This window comes from Cibotium barometz, chromosome 52, assembly GCF_041138505.1.
Source record: "Cibotium barometz isolate CiBa-2024 chromosome 52, ASM4113850v1, whole genome shotgun sequence".
Taxonomy (NCBI): Eukaryota; Viridiplantae; Streptophyta; class Polypodiopsida; order Cyatheales; family Cibotiaceae; genus Cibotium; species Cibotium barometz.
The window spans coordinates 8,646,869-8,667,228 of record NC_141097.1 but is presented as its reverse complement, the minus strand read 5'-3'; the positions used below and the strand labels follow the sequence as shown (position 1 = coordinate 8,667,228).

General features: G+C 38.3%; 1 protein-coding gene across 1 annotated transcript; it reads right to left on the bottom strand.

The window, feature by feature from the left end:
* Nucleotides 1–5,316: 5,316 nt before the first annotated feature.
* LOC147608758 (protein SHORT-ROOT-like) lies at nucleotides 5,317–7,420 on the bottom strand. Its single transcript, XM_086788514.1, has one exon. The coding sequence runs from the start codon at nucleotides 7,373–7,375 to the stop codon at nucleotides 5,621–5,623; it is 1,755 nt and encodes a 584-aa protein (XP_086644640.1). The 5' UTR covers nucleotides 7,376–7,420; the 3' UTR covers nucleotides 5,317–5,620.
* Between the last annotated feature and the right edge of the window lie 12,940 nt (nucleotides 7,421–20,360).

Genomic DNA, 20,360 nt, shown 5'->3' with positions numbered 1-20,360 from the left:
GGACAAGTTTTGGACCAATTTGGCTCCCTTTTTGATTTGGTTTGATCTAGGAGAGAGGAGAGATAAAAATATCCTATTATTTTTTATTTGGTTTGATCTAGGAGAGAGGAGAGATAAAAATATCCTATTATTTTTGAGTTTAAAACTCATCTACACATGTGAAATAGGTGCCTCCTTGAAGGGTGCCCTTCTCCTTATACCACTGTGTTAAAAATGAATGATTACTCCAAAATATCTCATTTTTTAATTAATACTTCAAAGTTTTTAACTAGTAAATCTAGTAGTTAGTCAACTCTTCATCTTATGTGAGCATTTACTCATTTTTGGGTATTTTCTTTTATTATTTGGATTTATCTTATCCCAACACTTGGATTAATCTTATTGGTCATAGGAGCCTTAATCCAAAATTTTAAAAAAATCTTGACCCTTAGACTAAGGTCATCTAAATCATTTTTAATTAATTCCAATTACACCTTGGAAAATCTATTTTGATTTTCTATTTCAGGAAAACATTTTTTTATATTTGTAGAATTTATTTATCTAAAAATATATCAATATTGATTTACCTCTCTCTAGAAATTTTTATCTCACTAGGCCAAACAAGGAAAAATAATATTTTCTTGTATTCAGAAACATAGAATGATTACAAGGGATTGAAGTAGAGACTTATTTGTTATCCAGGCCGAGGAGGAATCTTACAGACATGGTTCAAGGTGTGCCATTGAAGGCTTATCCTCAAATTGAGCTTGACACTCCTTGACCAACTCTTGAGCCGCCTTTAGCATTTCTTTTTCTTCAATGGGATTAGTAAATTCAGCCAACTTTTGGGGTAGCTGTTTGGGGTCTATCTATCCTCTAATGAGAGGGGATGAAGGTAGTACTTTCTCCCCTTTAGACAAGGAGGTCGACTCATTGATGGTTGTTCCGTCTTTGGACCCACTCTTTATGACCACACGCCTGTCCCCCTTGCCTATCTTCGTGGCCTTCTTCTTTCTCGAGTGCCTTGTCGCGTGTGCTTGTTCCGAGAAATCCTTATGGGATAGAACTTTTGCATTTCTGTCGGGGTATCCCTGATTTTGTGAGGTCGATGCCTAAGCTTTGTAGCAGCGCGAGATGCATCCCTTCTTCTACTTTGCATTCTGGTAAGTGCATTGAGAGGGACCGTATAGATGAAGCCATCTCGCACACTTAGCAAATTCATGTTGGTGCTAGGATTAGCTTCATGTGTTTTCCTCGTTGCGCTCATTCTTAGAGGATAGTCCTTGTAAATATGGTCTATTCCGCACCCCGCACATAAGGGAGTTAAGGTGGAGGTACTCACAAGAGCACTAGCCATTCCTTTTTTGACCGGACAGTAAGCCACATAGTGAGGTCCTGCACAATGATAGCATTGCATGGGTGCCATGTTATTCAAGTCATGTTGCTAGGTACATGGGGTACATCTGGTCTCCCTGTTGAGATGTCAAGCTCAACATGAGCTGACACTCACGAGATGCCTACATGAGCATTCGACATTTACATCATTGGCGGGTTTCGTAGAGCTGGCACTGACATATCTTTGCAAGAGATTCTACAACTGGACTACACCGACTAGTCCACATCTACCCACTCCAGTTAGCGTGTTCACATTATAGACTGCTTGTATATACTCTATTATGTGTGTTAGTCACTTTATCTTCTTTGTAGACCTCTTTTGTTGTGTGAAGAAGAAGAATTTTCAGCCTCTCATCTTGTGTGTTCTCTTCTAGGGTTTGTATGAGTGTGTGTGTGCTTGCAATAGCTCAAGCTCTCTTCTCCCCTGCATCTTTTAATGGTATCAGAGCTTGGTTCATGATAAGAGCTGAGCGGCAAGAAAGAGAAGCACAAGAAGTAAGATTCCTCTCTCAACATAAGAACCTCCCCTTTTGTCTCTTGTAATCATCCCCCCTCATTTAACAATTGGGGGCCCATAATTGATTTTCTAGCTCTATGTACACCTAGGCTTATTGATGTGAGACCGGCATTACACAAGTCATAAGCTCGGTCATCCCATATATCTTTTTCATGAAGCGCTTAGCACAGTTACATAATAATGAGTTAATAATGAGTTACAAGAAGCATAACCACGCTTAAAAATGATGTTAATCAGTGTGGTTAACAGAATCCAGTAGAGCTCTGAGAATAGTATACACCATAGACCTATCCGGATAGAGCTCATCATACATGCCAGCTGCTCCCTAAGATCTTTAATCCTTATGAGAAACTCATCTATTAAATAGCCCTCATTCATATGCTCGGACTCTAACTGTTTACGTAAGTAGGCCACTCTTGCCTCGTTTATGCACTTAGTAATGCGTAACAAGAACATCCCAAGCATGCTTCACAGTGTTACATGAGCGAATATGAGGAATAATGCTCCTTTTCACTGATGCATGTGTCTGTCTATCCCTACCATCCCACCTAGCTTGTTCCACTATGGGAGATGTGGAGGTGAGATGCCATAGTTTCATCAAAACTTGACTAGCCTCGGGATCCCTGCAAAAACCTTATAGCCTATGAAAGAGCCTCGAAACATGCGCCCAAAATGCTTCAAAACATGTGCCCAAAATGCTCCAAAACATGTAAAAACAGTGTTAACGTAGTTAACACTATAGGGCACCTAAGAGGATAGCTTAATTTGAGATAAAAGAGCAACTCGAGGGGAAGATGACAAGGGGGTGAGAGCCAAGAGAACTTGCTCTGATACCAATTGTTGGAGATCAAAATAGCAACACATACATGGATGAGCAACAAGCAAGAAGTGACAAATGGAAGCACAACACTCAAAGTAGATTGATGAGAATGAGTGAATTACGAGTGAAGTGACATGCTCTAGGGAAAAAAACCTCCTAAAGAGGGAAAAAGTGCTTCGGCCCATTATTAGCCTACGTTCACCTATCACTACCATATAAATGGATGCATTTGTTTAAATGTGTTAACATGCTTTTTCATTTGTCTTTTGAGTATGTTACCTTTCCAAGTAGCCACACAGGTTGAAATGAGGCAAGGAGTTCCTAATTTTAATGATTTTTTAAAGATCTCTTTTGGTAAAAAAATAATAATTTAGGCCTTTTTACTACGTTGTCTTTCCCCACAAGCAATCACATAGGTTAAAATTAGGCAAGGAGTTCCTTGTTTTTTGATGATTTTTAAAAGATTTTCTTTTGTAAATAATAATAATAGTAATTTAGGCCTTATTTGGAATATTGGTCATTTCTTAATAGGAAAAAGAATACTTATATCTATTTCAATATTGTGTGTTAGTTTTTTTGAGAAAATGGCTTGATTTTTTAACCTAATGTTATTTTCCAAAAATGGCAACCCCATGATTAGACTCCTTCTTTGATGACCTCTCTCTCTCTCTCTCTCTCTCTCTCTCTCTCTCTCTCTCTCTCTCTCTCTTCTCTCTCTCTCTCATATTCTCCAAACCATTAAGCTTATAGAATTCTTGTCACCCTAGTGACACATTTGAGAATTAGGTCATCCAAGTTGGCTAGCAAATGACCATGAGCATGGAGTGAACTTCCAATAAAAGTCCCTCATCTGTTGTTAAGACCTACATAGGTATATACTAAATTTTAATAAATTATGAGCCATTAAATGTGTCCACTTATATGGAGTTCATGATAGTAGTTAAAGGGGCCACTTGTCCTTGCCTATTTTAAAGTTTCCTTTTAAAAATCAAGAACTTGCTCCTTTTTATGTGTAGGGGAGAGAGAGAGAGAGAGAGAGAGAGAGAGAGAGAGAGAGAGAGAGAGAGAGATGGATCCTTATTAATGTCCATGGCGGAGGACAAAACACGACCCACGGAACCAAATACAAGTAGCACTAGGCACCTTGAGTCAAATCAACAACATAAAGTGAAAAGTCTAGTTATTTTGATCTAAAGATATATTGGTTAAAGATTAAGAGTTTTCTAGTTTGAGACTATGGAATCGAGCTTTTCTAGTATGGAACTATGGAATTTGAGCTTTCCAATCGCAAAATACTATCCAACTTTTCTCCTTATATGCTACTGCACCAAGCTATTTTTGCTTGCATCATGAACTAGATATGGAGATGATTTGTGTGACATTTTCTAGCTAGAATACCTATAACTAAGGCTAACCCTACTAACTTAGGTAGCAAGTTATGCCCCTGCCAACAACAATGAAAAGTTATAAAGTAAGGAGTACAAAGGAAGGAGAGGGAAAGCCTAGACTAGTAAATCCTTGATTTTTGAGGTCTCTATGTGTGCACACATAGAGAGAGAGAGAGAGAGAGAGAGAGAGAGAGAGAGAGAGAGACATGGGAAGTGCTTAACTTATTTTAAATGCACTTTGTAATCATTAAATAATTTTTTAAAACAATGCTCAGAATCTAGTGGACCCAAGTGAAAATGCTCCAAATATATTTTTTAAACAATGCCCCAAATCTACTGGACCCAAGTGAAAATTTGCAACACTGTAGATGTTGCAAATTTACATTTTAAAAGATGCCAAAAAGATGTTTCAAATTTACATTGTCGAAGATGCGTAGAAGATGTTGCAAATTTACATTATCAAAGATGTGTACAATGTAAAGATGGGTTAGAAAATGAGTGATTTTACTACCCCCTAATCTCTAAAAACCCATGAAACCGATCTATAACATCTCAAACAGGTGTATGGGGTGCACCTTATGTTTGATTGAAGGTGGGATCTTCAAATTGAGTAAGCATAATAATGCAATGAGAAAAGTTGTGATTGATGCTAGTTAATCTACAAAGCTAAATAAGGGTGACGTTACAAGAGGGCCTACTATATTAACATTCTTACATGATTTGGAATGAGTTGACCTTCACTATAAACTAAGTCTAGAGATCATTAATTACAACTCTCAAAAGGAATGCCATGTCCTACAAACTCACCATAGTTTTAGAAGACATACATTGCAAGAATAGATATATGACTATATATGAATTAGCAAACATTTAGTCGTGCCTCTCCTACTCCTTAGATGTGAGATTATTTTCTACAACTAAATACATATTTTGAGAGATCATAATGCTTTCTAAAACTTTTTTTTCATATTTTATAAATGAGCATGTTTTGTTTAATACGCTTCATTACTATAATTGCTTAAAGCTTCTTACTCTTGGTTATAGATACAATGCTTATCTCACAATTGTGTATTGAGCTATAAAAGGATTCAAATTCCTAGACTTGAATTTATATACCACAAGAACTGTATGAATTTTTCTAAGGATAATGCTTCAGAATTATACATGCACATGCATTGCAAGTACAAAAAATTACAAAATTTTTTGGGATAATGCTTGAGAATTGTCCACTCATGCATTGTAGGGATGGAAAAGTTGTTTCACCCATTTTGAATTTCCTCTAATAGCCAAAATTTAGAGTAGTTTTTACATGGTAATGAGTGTGCAAGTGCCAACATTATACATTGGCTTCAAACATTATTTAAGTTATTAAAATCATGAATATGATATTTCTCTTTATGTGTTGTCTTTTGTGAAAAATTCTCTTGGACTTTTTGTAATTGCTTAGTTGAAAGTAGGTTTTTGTTTACCATAATCAACTAGGACTTGGATGGCCAATTGAAGATACAAAGGTATACTAGGCTAGGCATGTGACTTCCATATCATAAGAGACACAAATGGGTGATGTCTCCATGTGAGTGTGAGTCCAAAGTTGGGGTCCCCTTCCTCCTTTTCAAAGTGTTGGACACTCCAAGAGGGGGGGTACAATTTGAGAAGAGCTTGAACATGGTGTAGTGTAAATTCTCCCAAAGGCCTAGCTTGGAATCCAGCTCGTATGAACCGCATCCTCCACCCAGTACCCTTCTCTCGTCTCTCAAAGCCCTCTCTCTCTCCACAAATATTGCTCTCTTCATCACCAATGCCATCATCATCTTCATCATAAGCAACATTCATGACCGCTATTAGTTTGACCACCCCCTCTATGATTCCTACATGAGTCTTGGTGCCCACTAACTCTGGCTTGCAATCTGGCGATCCCATAATCATAGAAGCAAATCTATAAACTTCACCAAACCGTTCCTCAAATTGGGTGGATAGTTGGTCCACCTCATCTTCGATTAACACGACAATCATAGGGTTGCTCTTGTGAAGTGTTTGAAGTATGATGTCACGTGGACACCCTTCAAGGCCATTGGTTTTAGTGTGCAACCAATGCAAACTTTGGTTGAGGTTGATGGCAAGACCTTCTCCCACTTGCACGCCTAGAGTTTGAGGAGTGAGCTTATGTACGTGGACCTCTTCAATGGCATGAAGCTCAAAGGGCACTCCCATCCGACGTGCAAATCGTGTTAGACGTGTTTTTGCTTCGCGGACGGCATGCATGAACATGGCATCTGTTCTAACCATGACAAAGGTTATTCTCAACTTAGGGGGACCACCAGGTCGTTTGGAGAGGGCTTGGATGAAGGAAGGCCATTGTGTGAAAAGGTTGCACCAATGGGTGACGTCCACGATATGGAGAGTGCTTTCACCTTCCAAGGCTTTGAGTAAGGCGGCGTTAGCGGCCACATGGCCAAAAGCAATGGAAGGGTTGGCGTGGCGCCAAGCAAGCATTACCCGCATGCACACTTCGAAGCTGCTAGCTCGTTGGGCGGCCGCCCAAACGGCCTGCCGGACATTGGGGTGGACACCGGACAATTTGCAGCGCAATGCTTCGAGGAAGTAGAAGGCGAGTCGCTGGTCGCGGTCTCCTGTTGGGGAGACGAGTGTGTCGAGGACGACCCAGAGGAGGTGGTGGGCGCGGTCCATTTGCTTGTGTGAAATGGCCGCGGCCGATTGCATGAGAAGCGCGGCCGCCCAATGCGAGCTGATCAACCAAGGGGCAGGGTGGTGGGCAAACTCCCTCTGCTGCTGACAGTCTCTCGCACCATTGCGGCAGCTACCTGTGGTGACCAATGCTATCTTTGACTGATTTTTACACGAATTTCCTCCATCAATCTTCCTCTTACAGTTTGACGACTGCGCCTGGCTTAACTGTGGACAGACGCCCCCTCCATTATCGTCATTATCGCCATCATTACCTGCACACTCTAGATGGCAGCTACCTGTGGTGACCAGTGCCATCTTTGACTGATTTTTACAGGAATCGCCTCCATCAATCTTCCTTTTACAGTTTGACGACTGCGCGTGGCTTAACTGTGGACAGTCACCCCCTCCATTATCGCCATCGTTACCTGCACACTCTACTGCAGCTCTCTTCTTGATTGCAGACAGGGAGATACCACCAGAGGAACCCACACTCTCTACCAATCCTTCACTCTCTTCATCCACTTCTGCATGCGGATATTCATCCACCAAAAAAAGCTTTAACCTCTGACAAAGCTCAGCAGAAGACATATCTACAAGGTTCAATAAGCAAGCATCATGCAGAAGAAAGATGGCCGGCTCTTACACATTCAAGGAGGGGTTATTACCCCATGCTTATATATATATATATAATTGTGGCAATCTACTATAGTTGCAAGGCAAACCATAAGCTTGAGGTACTGAATTCTATATTGCTTATGGTGGGTGCACAAACGATATTGCCATTTTAGGCTTTGTAAATGCCACCATAGGACAACCCTAATAAGCCACTATCTCCTCTCAAGAAAAAGAGGGATATTATACAACAAGATACCCACAACATGACAACATGCATAGGACAAATTACATAAATATCATCTACAACATGATACATGACAACATGCATAAGACATCTGCATAGGACAACATACATAAACATGATCTACAACGTCATGATACATGGCAACATACATAAACATGACCTGTAGCATGATACATGACAACATGCATAGGACATCTACATATAGGACAACATTACATAAACATGATCTACAACATGATACATGACAACACACATAGGACGTGAGAACTTTAAAAAATAAAAGATTCTTTCTAACTTATTTCCAATTCACAATCCACTTATTTCCAATCCATAATCCATCGGTATTGTTAAAGACAATCTCGTAAGCTTTATTCTTAGTCCATTGAAAAAAAGTTGGAGCTTTTCTTTAATATATATAAAAAAAAGTTTAGCCACAAAAGAAAAACAAGAAAGCTTTCCATGATAGGGAAAAAACACAATTTGTAGACAAGTTACATTATTGTACATGTATTGAGATAGAGCCAAGATGAGGAAATGTCACTTAAACGAGCTCAAAAATAGGTTCATAACAAGGTTAACTATAAGAAAATATCTCATGATAATATTTTCTAAATTAGATATAAACAAAATGTCAATAACTTGAACAAAGACTCTGACCAACAATCCCAAAATACAAAGCTATGAAATTATAAATAGTTAGAAAAGAGGCTAGGTGCTATTACTAAAGTTATTAGGAGTGAATCTTATTATCCACTAGGGTAGGAATAGTTTACCTTCTTGTTAATATTATTATCCACTAGGGTAGGATTAGTTTACCCTCTTATTAATAACACTATATACAATTGTTACATATTTGTAATTTAGATAATGCATCAATATTGGCTATTTACATAATTAGGTGGACATAGACGCGCAAACTAGAGAGAGATGGAAGCGAGAGAGGGGCCATGGGCGAATTTACAATATGGCAGGGTTTATGCGGCTATATGTGCTTCTAAAGAGGTGAGTTCTTTCCTATCTTTCCTCTCTTTCCTATCTTTGTATCCTCTCGTTCCTCTATTTTTATCTACCAAAAAGAGGGGTTTTGTTTTGGAGGTCCTCTATGCATCGAGCTTAATCTATGAATAGAGCTCTAATCATAGAGCTTAATCTATGCATTAAGCTCTATTCGTAGAGCTTAATGCATAGATTAAGCTCTATGCATGCATTCATAATGCATAGAGATCTATGCATAGATTAAGCTCTATGCATAGACCTCTATGCATGCATTAAGCTCTATGCATGCATGCTTAATGCATAGTGCCGGGGTATGGTTTAGTTTAGGCTAGCGTAGCTTGCATAGTGCTTTATGCATAAGCCTCATGCATGGCTTTATGCATAAGGCCTCATGCATACGTTATGCATAAGGCCTCATGCATGGCTTTATGCATAAGGCCTCATGCATAGCTTTATGCTTAAAGCTTTATGCATAAGGCCTCATGCATGCTTTATGCATAAGCTTTAGCATAGCTTGCATAAGGCTTGCATAGCGGCATAGTTTGCATAAGGCTTGTATAGCGGCATAGCTTGCATAAGCTTTTGTATGTATGTATTACTAATCCTTTCCTCACCCTTTTGTTGGTTTTGTAGGTCCTCTAATTCTCTCTTTCAACATCACCAACAAGAGGTAAGTGCTTTTCTATCTTTCCTCTATTATTATTGCACCCTTGGGTGCTAGGGATTTGTTTTGTAGGTTTGCGCATAAGCTTTATGCATGCTTTATGCATAATCTTTATGCGTAATGCTTTATGCATAAGCTTAATGCATAAGGCCTCATGCATAAATTTATGCATAAGGCCTCATGAATAGCTTTATGCATAAGGCCTCATGCATGCTTTATGCATAAGGCCTCATGCATAGTTTTATGCTTAAGGCCTTATGCATAGTGCTTTATGCATAAGCCGTATGCATAATGCTTTAAGACCCCATGCATAAAGCATTATGCTTAAATCTTTATTATGCATAAGGCCTCATGCATAAAGAATTATGCTTAACGCTTTATGCATAAGGCCTCATGCATGCTTTATGCATTGTGAGATCCCTGTCCCCGCGCAACGAATTCAGGGGTGCTAGCAGCGGAAGTAGCACTTCTTGCGTAGGCCAGGATCCCACACTCGGAGCCTCGCCCACGAATATCCGGACAAGAGACTAATCCATCGGTTCTTCCGACTGAACCCGAAAAAAACTTCCCTTGCCCGAAAAGCACAGGCGATTCCTCTAGGATAACTTTTCTCTAATGTAGTCAAAAGCCTTAACTAACTGAGCTGATCTGACCAAACCCGTAAGTCCCATAGTCAGATCAAGGGAAAGATTACACTTGGATCATAGAGACCAACACTTTTTTCCTCATTGGAGAGGCACAGCTGTTGATTCTTTTCCATAGAATAATTTTTATCCAGGATTTACTTCATCTATTGTACCAACAGAAATTTAGTCTCATTTTAGGAATCCATCAGTCCATCCTAACCCCATCAGTCCCATGGGTTAGCCAACCGCCCAACCCCCAGGCCCCCTAGCCGGATATTCATGCAAACTTAAAGCTAGTCACACCACTTACACACCCAATATGAAATTACCTTTTTCACAGAATTAGCTATCTTTCAAAACAATCATTTAACGAAACTATTGTGTCACTGATCATAATCCTCAAAATCTCCAGTTAAATTCTTTTTTCCAATCTTTCCTTCATCGGTGTACCTATAGCATCATTGGCAACCAGAACGCTCTCACCACCTGTCCACACAGGGGCCTTTTCGATAGTTCCTAGCTCATAGTAACCGGTAATATTTTCACATATCAAAATGGAATCTCCATTAAAGATCAGCAAGATCAACCAACGGATCCATATAAAAGAGCCATAGACTCATCTGTTGAGGACCAGCAAGGTCAATCAACCAGATCCATGCTCGAATTCAGAAAACAACTCTTACTCCTTGTTCTAATATCTTCCCCGACGTACTTGTGGATATCTTCAGTGACCCAGAGCCCGAGCACTGTATGGTCAGCACCCTCTAGGATCCTTCGCAGGTCCCCTAGCGCTTCACTCATAGGCCGCTTCCTTGGTCCCTCATCCACCATACCGGAAGCTCACCATTTAAATCGAACCGAGGCGCTGGTCAAGACCTCGGCCGACCTTGCTACGTGAGACGTCCTCCATTGACTCTCCATCAGCTGTTGCAACTTTATCAGCTAGGTCTCCACCCACGACCTCATTCACAAGATGGTCAAAATGCTTCCCCAGCATTCTTGACATAAAACAGTCATTTAAAAGCAGTTCATAAATACAATTTCTATAACGAACTCTCGTCTTTCTGCATCAATCTACATTACTTAATCCACATTAATTTCATATGCATTCCTATTCTCCTCCAATCACATCATTTTCCATCTCAACACTTCTTTCCTCAATTAACCTCATCAGATCTCATCCACTCGTATTTACCCATACATCTCATCACATCACATTCATTAACATCTATCCAGTTTACATCGTATCTTATCACATCCATTTCACATCACATCACATCTCATTCATTCATATCCCAATTCACATCTCATCACATTCATTCACATCCCATACCATTCATTCTCATCCCGATTCACATGCCATCACATTCATTCACATCCCTTATCATTCATTCACATCCCTTATCATTCATTCACATCTTGATTCATATGCTAACACATTCATTCACATCCCATATCATTCATTCTCATCCCGATTCTCATGCCATCACATTCATTCACATCTCTTATCATTCATATCTATACAATTTACATCACATCTCATCACCTCAATTCTCGTTCATATCCATCACATTCACATCCACATATATTCTTCCACATACATCCACATCCATACTTATCACATACACATCCACATCTATCCTTTCACATACATCCACATCCATCCTTTCACATACAAACATCTACATCCATTCTTTCACATACATCTACTTCCATTCTTCACATACATCCACATCCATTCTTCACATACATCCACATCCACATCCATTCACATACATCCACATCCATCCATCCATTCATTCACATTTATCTAATTCACATCACATCTATCCATCCATTCATTCACATTTATCTGATTCACATCACACATCTATCCATCCATTCATTCACATTTATCTTATTCACATCACATCTATCCATCCATTCATTCACATTTATCTGATTCACATCATATCTATCCATCCATTTATTCACATTTATCTGATTCACATCACATCTATCCATCCATTCATGCACATTTATCTGATTCACATCACATCTATCCATCCATTCATTCTTTTATAAAAATCAACTTCGGTGGGAATAACACTTTTATAAAAATCCTTTTATACATCTATTAATCATAAATTCAATTTTAAGAAAAATAACACTTTTTTGAAATAAAAATAAATTCCTTTATGTATCTTTCTATGCATAAAATCAAAATTAATGAGAATAACTCTTTTGAAATAAAAACAAATTCCTTTATGTATCTTTCTATGCATAAAATAAAAATTAATGAGAATAACTCTTTTGAAATAAAAACGAATTCCTTTATGCATCTTTCTATGCGTAAAATCAAAACTAATGAGAATAACTCTTTTGAAATAAAAACGAATTCCTTTATGCATCTTTCTATGCATAAAAATCAAAATTAATGAGAATAACTCTTTTGAAATAAAAATGAATTCCTTTATACATCTTTCTATGCATAAAATGAGAATAACCCTTTTGAAATAAAAATGGATTCCTTTATGCATCTTTCTATGCATAGAATTCAAATCTAATGAAAATCGCACTTTTATAATGCTGGTTAGTTTGCTCAACAAATAGGAGCAAGTTGTGTGGAAGCAATGGAGACTTTCATAATGGTTTTGCACCAGTGGTTTCTTGTGTGAGAAACTAATGAAAGCACCCTTGGTAGCATGCATGTTTGGAGCTCTATGAGGCAAGCAATTGGAGATTGTATTCAGGACCTTAATGAAAGGCATAATGTCAACCACCATTAATCTTCAAATCAAGAGTTGTGAAGGTTTTCTAGAGAGTGCAAAGAACTTCAAAACTGGGTCAATTAAGCATTTCAGGCTATCTGGATCTCAAGATAGACTAAGGAAAAGGGACGTTAATCACATTATCAAAGCTGCTAAGACTGAAGCATAGGATGAGATTATATAGAAAGAGCTTCAAACACAGAGTGATAAGATAACAGACCAAGCAGAGGCAAAAGATAAGGCAAGGAAAGAAATGGGTGAAGGGTCCACATAGAAATCGAAAGCCAAAAAGAGGAATGAAGGACAAGAGAAATGTTGGGTGCTATGATCAACAAGTAATGAGGTCATCATTACAAGTAGCACAGTTGTGAGACAGTCACCACTATTGCATGATAGCAACAACCCAAGCAGCATGAAAGAGGCAGCATGAGATGAAGGACTTGAAGCGCAGCAAGGCAGAAGCAGTACACGTAGAGAAGGTCTCCACGGAAGGTCGGCACCGCAGGTAGCTCACAAAGAAGAAAACCTTGGTGGGTTCACGATCTGCAAAAGAAAGTAAAAGCCTATAGACTCAGCGCATAGAGAAATAGCCAAATCAGCACAGCGCATTGAAGGAATGCCAAGCGAAGCTCAATTCTTTAAATTTTTTCAAAAAAGGATTTTATTGAAGGTTTAACCCTTAATGTTGTAAGGAGTCTTTCACACCCATTTTTTAAATAAAAAAAGGGAGTTATTGTTCCTAAAAAAAATTCAGAGTTTTTTAAGAATATGATCACACACACACAAGCTCACTACCCGGCTTCAGCCAAAATGATTGTATTTTTCACCCATGATTATGAGATTGGTAACCGTACCTGAGCTTGAAGCTCAAAACGAGATATGTATTTACCCATTGGTATGAGGGTTGCCCTACCCGAGCTCACCGAGAAGCTCAAAATGGTTATTGTGATGTGTGCATGAGTGATGCACGTGTGAGGTGCATGCGCATGGGTTGGTTCCCACCTGAACTTCTACATTCAAATTGGACTCAGTGGTTCCGCTCTGTGAGCGAGTCGGCTCAAGATGGACTTGGTGTCTACGATGGTAGACACGCACACACATGTTTGTTTGATATGGACACTCCAATGTATCATTGAGGGGGAGTGTTGAGAGGTAGCGATTTGCGGTTGTGCAATGCTACATTGATGGGTGATGGGTGAGTTGTGAAACACCTCGATTAAGAGGGGGTGTTGAGAGATGTAGTCGTGGTGTTGTGTGTATGTGGGAAAGAACCCTAGAGGTAAAAGATATTGTGGCAAGATAAGAATGCCACATGTAATATTGTATGGTGTGTGAGTGTTGACCAAAAGAGTGGAAAAGGAGTTGCCACATGGATGATGATGTGTAAAGTGGGATAAGGCTAGAAAGCCTATATCATTGTATGGTTCACTTAAGATATGCAATAGAGATCTTGTGTTGAGTGCGCAATCTCTCTCTCTCTCTTATGGAGTTCTTAGTGTGGTTTAATCCATCTTAATTATGTTGCTTAATCTATGTCTATCACCATGATCAAACCCATTTTTGGATTGTTAACAAAAATGACATCAAAAGTGGGAAGTTGCCAACAAGGAGATAGCCTCGGGTCTTTTGGAGCTCTTGTGGATAATGAAAACTTGGTGTCGGTCACATTGAATGGCTTGGCAAAGAGTATGACCAATTTCAAACATCTATCTAAACTCGAGAAGACTTCCTAAACTTCGAGGATCTTATAGTCCTTCTTATCAATAAAGAGATGAATGTTGGGAGAAAATAATGTATGCAAGAGTATGTCTTCTACACATACACAAGTGCAAGCCGATTTGGAAACTAAAATCATGGGTAGCAACAACAATAATAATCTAATGTATAAAAAGGTAGAATAAGCTACTCTAAAGGCAAGGGGAGTCAGAGAGAGGCCAAGAATAAAAATAGCATGAAGTGCTATTATTATGGCACACCAGGTTATATAGCAAAGGAGTGCTATAAACAACAAAATGCCCTCAAAAGTGGGAAGCTACAATAAGGAAATTATACATCTTCAAGAAAGTAAGCTGAAGATAGAAGTGAGCAGCTTTTTATGATGCATCATATGCTTAGTGATATGAGTGCAGATGCAAGAAACCCAGGAAATATATGGTATGTTGATTCGGTTGCCTCTAACCACAAACCAATCATGAAGAGTGGTTTAGAGACATGAGAAAATATAAAAACCAGGGTATGTAGATATATGAAATGATATTGTGCATCCTGTCGTTCGATAAGATGCCATTGTCTATATAGGATGGTAATATGAAGTATGTGGTTGATGTACTGAATATTATGAAAAACTTGGTTTCTATTGAATAGAAGGTTGAGCAAGGTCTGCAAACAAGTGAGGTTTAATCCTCATGGCTATTATGTAAAAGACTTAAATAACCAGTGCCGCTTGGTTACAAAGGGCGCTAACATGATTAGTAGAAATGTAAACATGCCTAAAGTAAAGGCTGCATAATGTTTGCACATGGTACAAGAAGGATCGCAAACATTGACATTTTGCATAAGCATATTGGTCATGTCAATATTCAGTAGCTCAAAAATATGTAGGCCCAAAGCATTATTATAGGCTAAGTTTAAAGTGGATGGAAAACACAAGGTATGTGAAGCATTCCAATTGCAAAAACAATCTAAGAAGGCATTTTCACATGATAGGAATGTGAGTCAAAGACCATTGGATGTGATACATTCTGATGTTTGGGGTTCAACAAAAATGACATCAATCAAAGGATGCTACTATTATGTATCTTTCATTATTGACTACACCAAGAAGGTGTAGGTTTACTTCATGAAAGTGAAAAGCAAAGTATTTACACACTTTCTGAGCTTCAAGGCTATGGTTAAGAAAGACAAAGGCATGCACATAAATGCCTAAGATGAGATTGTGGGAGAGAATCGTGAGTTCAGTGATTATCTAAGAAAGCACTTGATAAAGAGACAGTTCACATGTCAATACATCCTGCAAAATGGGGTTACAAAAAAAAAAACATGTAAATTGTAGGAGTTGCATGTGCATGAATGAGAAAAGAATATCTCATTACTTTTGGGCTGAAGTAGTAGCAACTGCAGTTTACAGTATGACAAAACACCCATTGTTTACAGCAAAAATTTATTGGGACAAAAACTAGATTTGGCACGTTTGAAAGTGTTTGGCTATATTGTCTATGTACATGTGTCAAATGAAGTGAGAAGAAAGCTGGATCCAAATTAAAAATATATATCTTCATTGGATACTGCCTTGAGCAAAAAGGATATAGATGCTATAATCCCACTACTCGTGTGAGATGCAGGCAAGGATGTTGTTTTTAATGAAATGAGTAGCTAGTGTACTCTAGTGCAGGATTCCAATGAGGCTAATGTAAACAACAATGTGGCTACAATGAGAATAGAGAGAGTAATCACATGTGCTTAGTGAACCTAGAGAGTCCTCTAGCAGAGTAATGGGTCTATTGTTAGACCTTTGTCAGGAAAGTTGAGGCAAAATTCCAAGGAATTCTGACAAGTCATTTGATGGTACTACAAGTGCCAAAAATTTAGCGAATTCTAACAAGTCATTTGATGGTACTACAAGTGCAAAAATTTAGCGAATTCATATCACCTAAGGGAAAAGAGAAGGTGAATCGGCCTTTCATAATGCTTAATGTTTTAGTACATTATTCATTTATTGATGGGGATAGTGGCTTAGAATAGAGCTTTGATGAGGAGTTTGGGATCTCAACTCTTATTACACCATGTATATAAAGAGCCAAAATAGTGTTGAGAACACTTGGTATTAATCCAAATGTGTGTAGGTCTATGAGATTTAGATATCCATTGAGGATAGGTTAAGATTCAGATATCCATTGAGGATAGGTTGAGATATGATGGGTATGCATCCCATCATTATACTTATATGGTCAAGGAATACAAGAGGAAGAGCCCACATACTTTAATGAGGCACTTGGACATAAGTATTGAGAAGATGCTATGGATGAAGAAATTGTTACATTGCATGCAAATGAGACATAGGATTTAATGCCTTTACCTAAGGAGATGAAGGCAATAGGATAAAAGTGGTTCTATAAAGTAAAGCAAAATTCAGATGGGTCTATAAGTAGGTATAAGGTAAAGTTCATAGCCAAGGGATATGCACAAACCTATGTCATTGATTTTGAGACCTTTAGTCTAGGTTCTAGGATGGTAATCGTGAGAGCAATCATTACTATGGATGCGACTAAGAAATGGTCTCTTTACAGCTAATAGATGTAAAGAATGCATTTCTACATGGCACTTTATAGGAGGAGGTCTACATGGTGTAGGCACTAGGATATGTGGACCATGCACACACAAATTTTGTTTGTTTGTAGGTTGCATAAAGCCTTGTATAGTTTGAAACAAGCACCGAGAGTATGGTTAAACAAGATAGAATAGTATCTTGTCACTATTATATTTCATATATCTATAGCAAAAAAAATTAGTTTATGTGAAAAAGATGAACATAGGTATTATTTTAGTAGTCATCTATGTTAATGACTTGATTGTCAAAGGGGACACTAATGGTGACATTTGTTGACTCTCACAGAATGTGGAGCTCTACTCACACATATATAATGCTCAAAGACACGAATACAAGGGTATAGAGTGTGAGAGAGATTGGTAAGTTCAAAGGAGAGAGATGGAGCTCTCTATAAGTACAAAGAATGTAGACTCACACACACAATGCTCAAAGACAAGCACACAAGGGTGTAGAGTGTGAGAGTGATTGGCAAGCTCAAAGAAGAGAGAGATGGAGCTCTCTAGTACAAAGAGAAAGTACAAACAAGTAGTAACCCTAAACTTTGTTTGTAGCATATTCAACAAGCCATTGTTGGACTTCTTATTTGGATTTCTCCATTATCTCAAGCAGATGTTTTGAAGCGAGATGTTTTTGTCAGTTTAGAATCCAATGGCGATACCTATCCTCCTTAACATGTCCCATTCTTCCAATGCAATACACATTCCTTTCAATGTCATAAGAAAGATTATAGCTGATCACATGTGCAACATCACAAAACTTAATGAAAATTAAAAATAAAGAAGAGAAAGGGGAAGGAGGAGAGAAGAATACCATCACTGGGTTATCCCAATTACCAACCCTCTCAAGGGTCCCCACTTGTTATTACAAAATTAGGTCCTTATTCAGAATTGGCATAGCATGTCAACACAATCTACAAAGCCAATCTTCTAAAGCATCAATTTCTCTTTTGGTACCATAGGGGTTACATTTATCTCTTCCATATCCTTGGCCTCGTATGATATTTAAGTAGGTACAAAATAAACATTGTCCCTATAGTACAAGAGACCATTTTTAAGCTCATAATGTGGCAAATCTTCATGGATACTCTTATGTAATTTCTACAACATTTGAGACACCTCCTCGTCCAAGAGATACTCCTCTTGAATTTCCATGACCCACTGCTCATGTAATTCTAAAATCACATATAGTGAACAAGCTCACATCCGTGAAAGAGCATCGGCCCCACTACATTATCTTTACCTTTTGTACAAGTAATTTGAAACTCATAGTTTTGCAAGCCACCCACCTTCTTTGTTTTGGAGATAGATTCGGCTGAGATAAGAAGTATTTAAGCACCCTATGGTCACTTCTCACATAGAAATGACTCCCATAAATATAATGATACCACTTATTAATTGTATGTAAAATTTCAATCATCTCTTTATAATAAAAATGCAATTCCATCTCCTTGTCATTTATCTTGTAGCTCTCAAATGCAATAACCCCATGATCTTGATATAACATGGTACCCAATGCCTCTTCCACACATGCATCATTCCTAATGGTAAAAGCCTTCAAAAAATTAGAACACACTAATATAGGGGCTCGTGTAAGTCCTTTTAAGCTCTTGTTTGCAATTTTATCCCAAAAGAATGCTGCCATCTTAAGCTTGTCCCCATCAATGGTGTGGCTTGTTGGAGTTGACCACTTTTTCACACACTCAATCTTTTCGTTCCTTGGAGGAGTGATTGTTGTCACGTAAGGCATCCAATACCATGCACACATATGCACCAAGTGCTCCTCTTCACCCTAGTTATACACCAATATATCATCAAAGAATACCAATATGAACTTGTAGAGGAAGAGTTGAAGCACTTTATTCATCAATGCTTGAAAAGTGTTGGGTACATTACACAATCTAAACAACATGGTAGAGACCCCTCTCGGTCCTACATGCCATTTTGTACTCATCACCACTCTTCATCCTTAATTGGTGATAGCCGGATCCCAAGTCAATCTTTGTGAAGAAACATGCACCTTTCAATTTATGCAAAAGATCATCTACTCGTGGTATGGGATACCGATTCTTGTTAGAGATCTTATTCAAATCCCAATAATCCACACACATCCGAACGGTACTTCTTCTTCATAATAAGAACGGGATATCTAAAAGTAGATTGACTTGGTTCCGCCCATCCCATATCCATCAACTCTTGTACTTACCTTGCCTTGCCACTTCATCTTTCTCCACTTTTGACAATTTATATGGTGGCTTATTGTTCATGGGCCTAACATTAGGCTCAAGTTTTATCCCATGGGTTGACTTCCCTTTTTGGTGTGGCAAGAACTTGGTCATGTCACTTCTAAGTGAAATAGAGAACCATGTTGATAGTGACATTCTTAGCCTTGCATGACTTAAAGTGATCTTTATGCCCCTTCTTAAAGACCTTTGCTCTTCAACTCATTAATCCGGTCTTCCTTCACATATTTCAATTGCTTTTTTTAGCTCCATTAGATGGCTTTTCATCCTTGCTTTTGAAGGATCGGAACCGAAATGGAAATTTGTTTCACACCAATTCCATAGGCATTTGGATATCTAGGAATGGTGGGAGTTGATGAAGCATCTTTCGCATTCTCACCAAATGTCCAAGCATTAAAATCATCCCTACCCACCACCTTTTATTGGCCCCCAATATACATATTTGTCTTCATATATGTTTGCACAACTTCGAAGTGCAGGCATCTTATATCTTGCATCTCATGCTTAAATGATTCACATGTGGTGATTTTGTAGCCTTGATCATGCAAATGTCTCCACTGAGTATGTGCATAGTCTTCCATGTGGAGGGAAGTAAAATACACCTGACCATGATCACTACCTAGATTCATCTCAAAATACATGTCTAATTTGTTGATTCATTCATCAAACGCGTCATTGTTTAATCCTTTTCCCTTGAATTTTATGAAGGCCACCTTATCTTTGACCCCTTTAAATGCATAATTATTCGATGTAGTTTTTCCAAATGGATGAACTATCATGATCCCAAGATCCACAAACGTGTGGAAACTCAAATGCCACTAGCTTAGTGGAAGCAAGATCAACACAATACAAAACATTGAATTACATTAAAAAAAAAGTGGAGAGTAAACAATATTAAAACGATAAACGAGAAAAATATTTCCTACTATCACAATATCTTGCACAATTAGAGTCACAAAATGTTATTAAGGAATTGCCTGTGATGCAATACCCATTGGTATCTCTGATGTATTTCAACACTTGCATCCTTGCCTTCTCAAGGCTAATTTCAAAACCTCCTAAGGACACTAACAGCAAAGCTAGTGTTAGGCCATGAATTGCACAGAAAGATA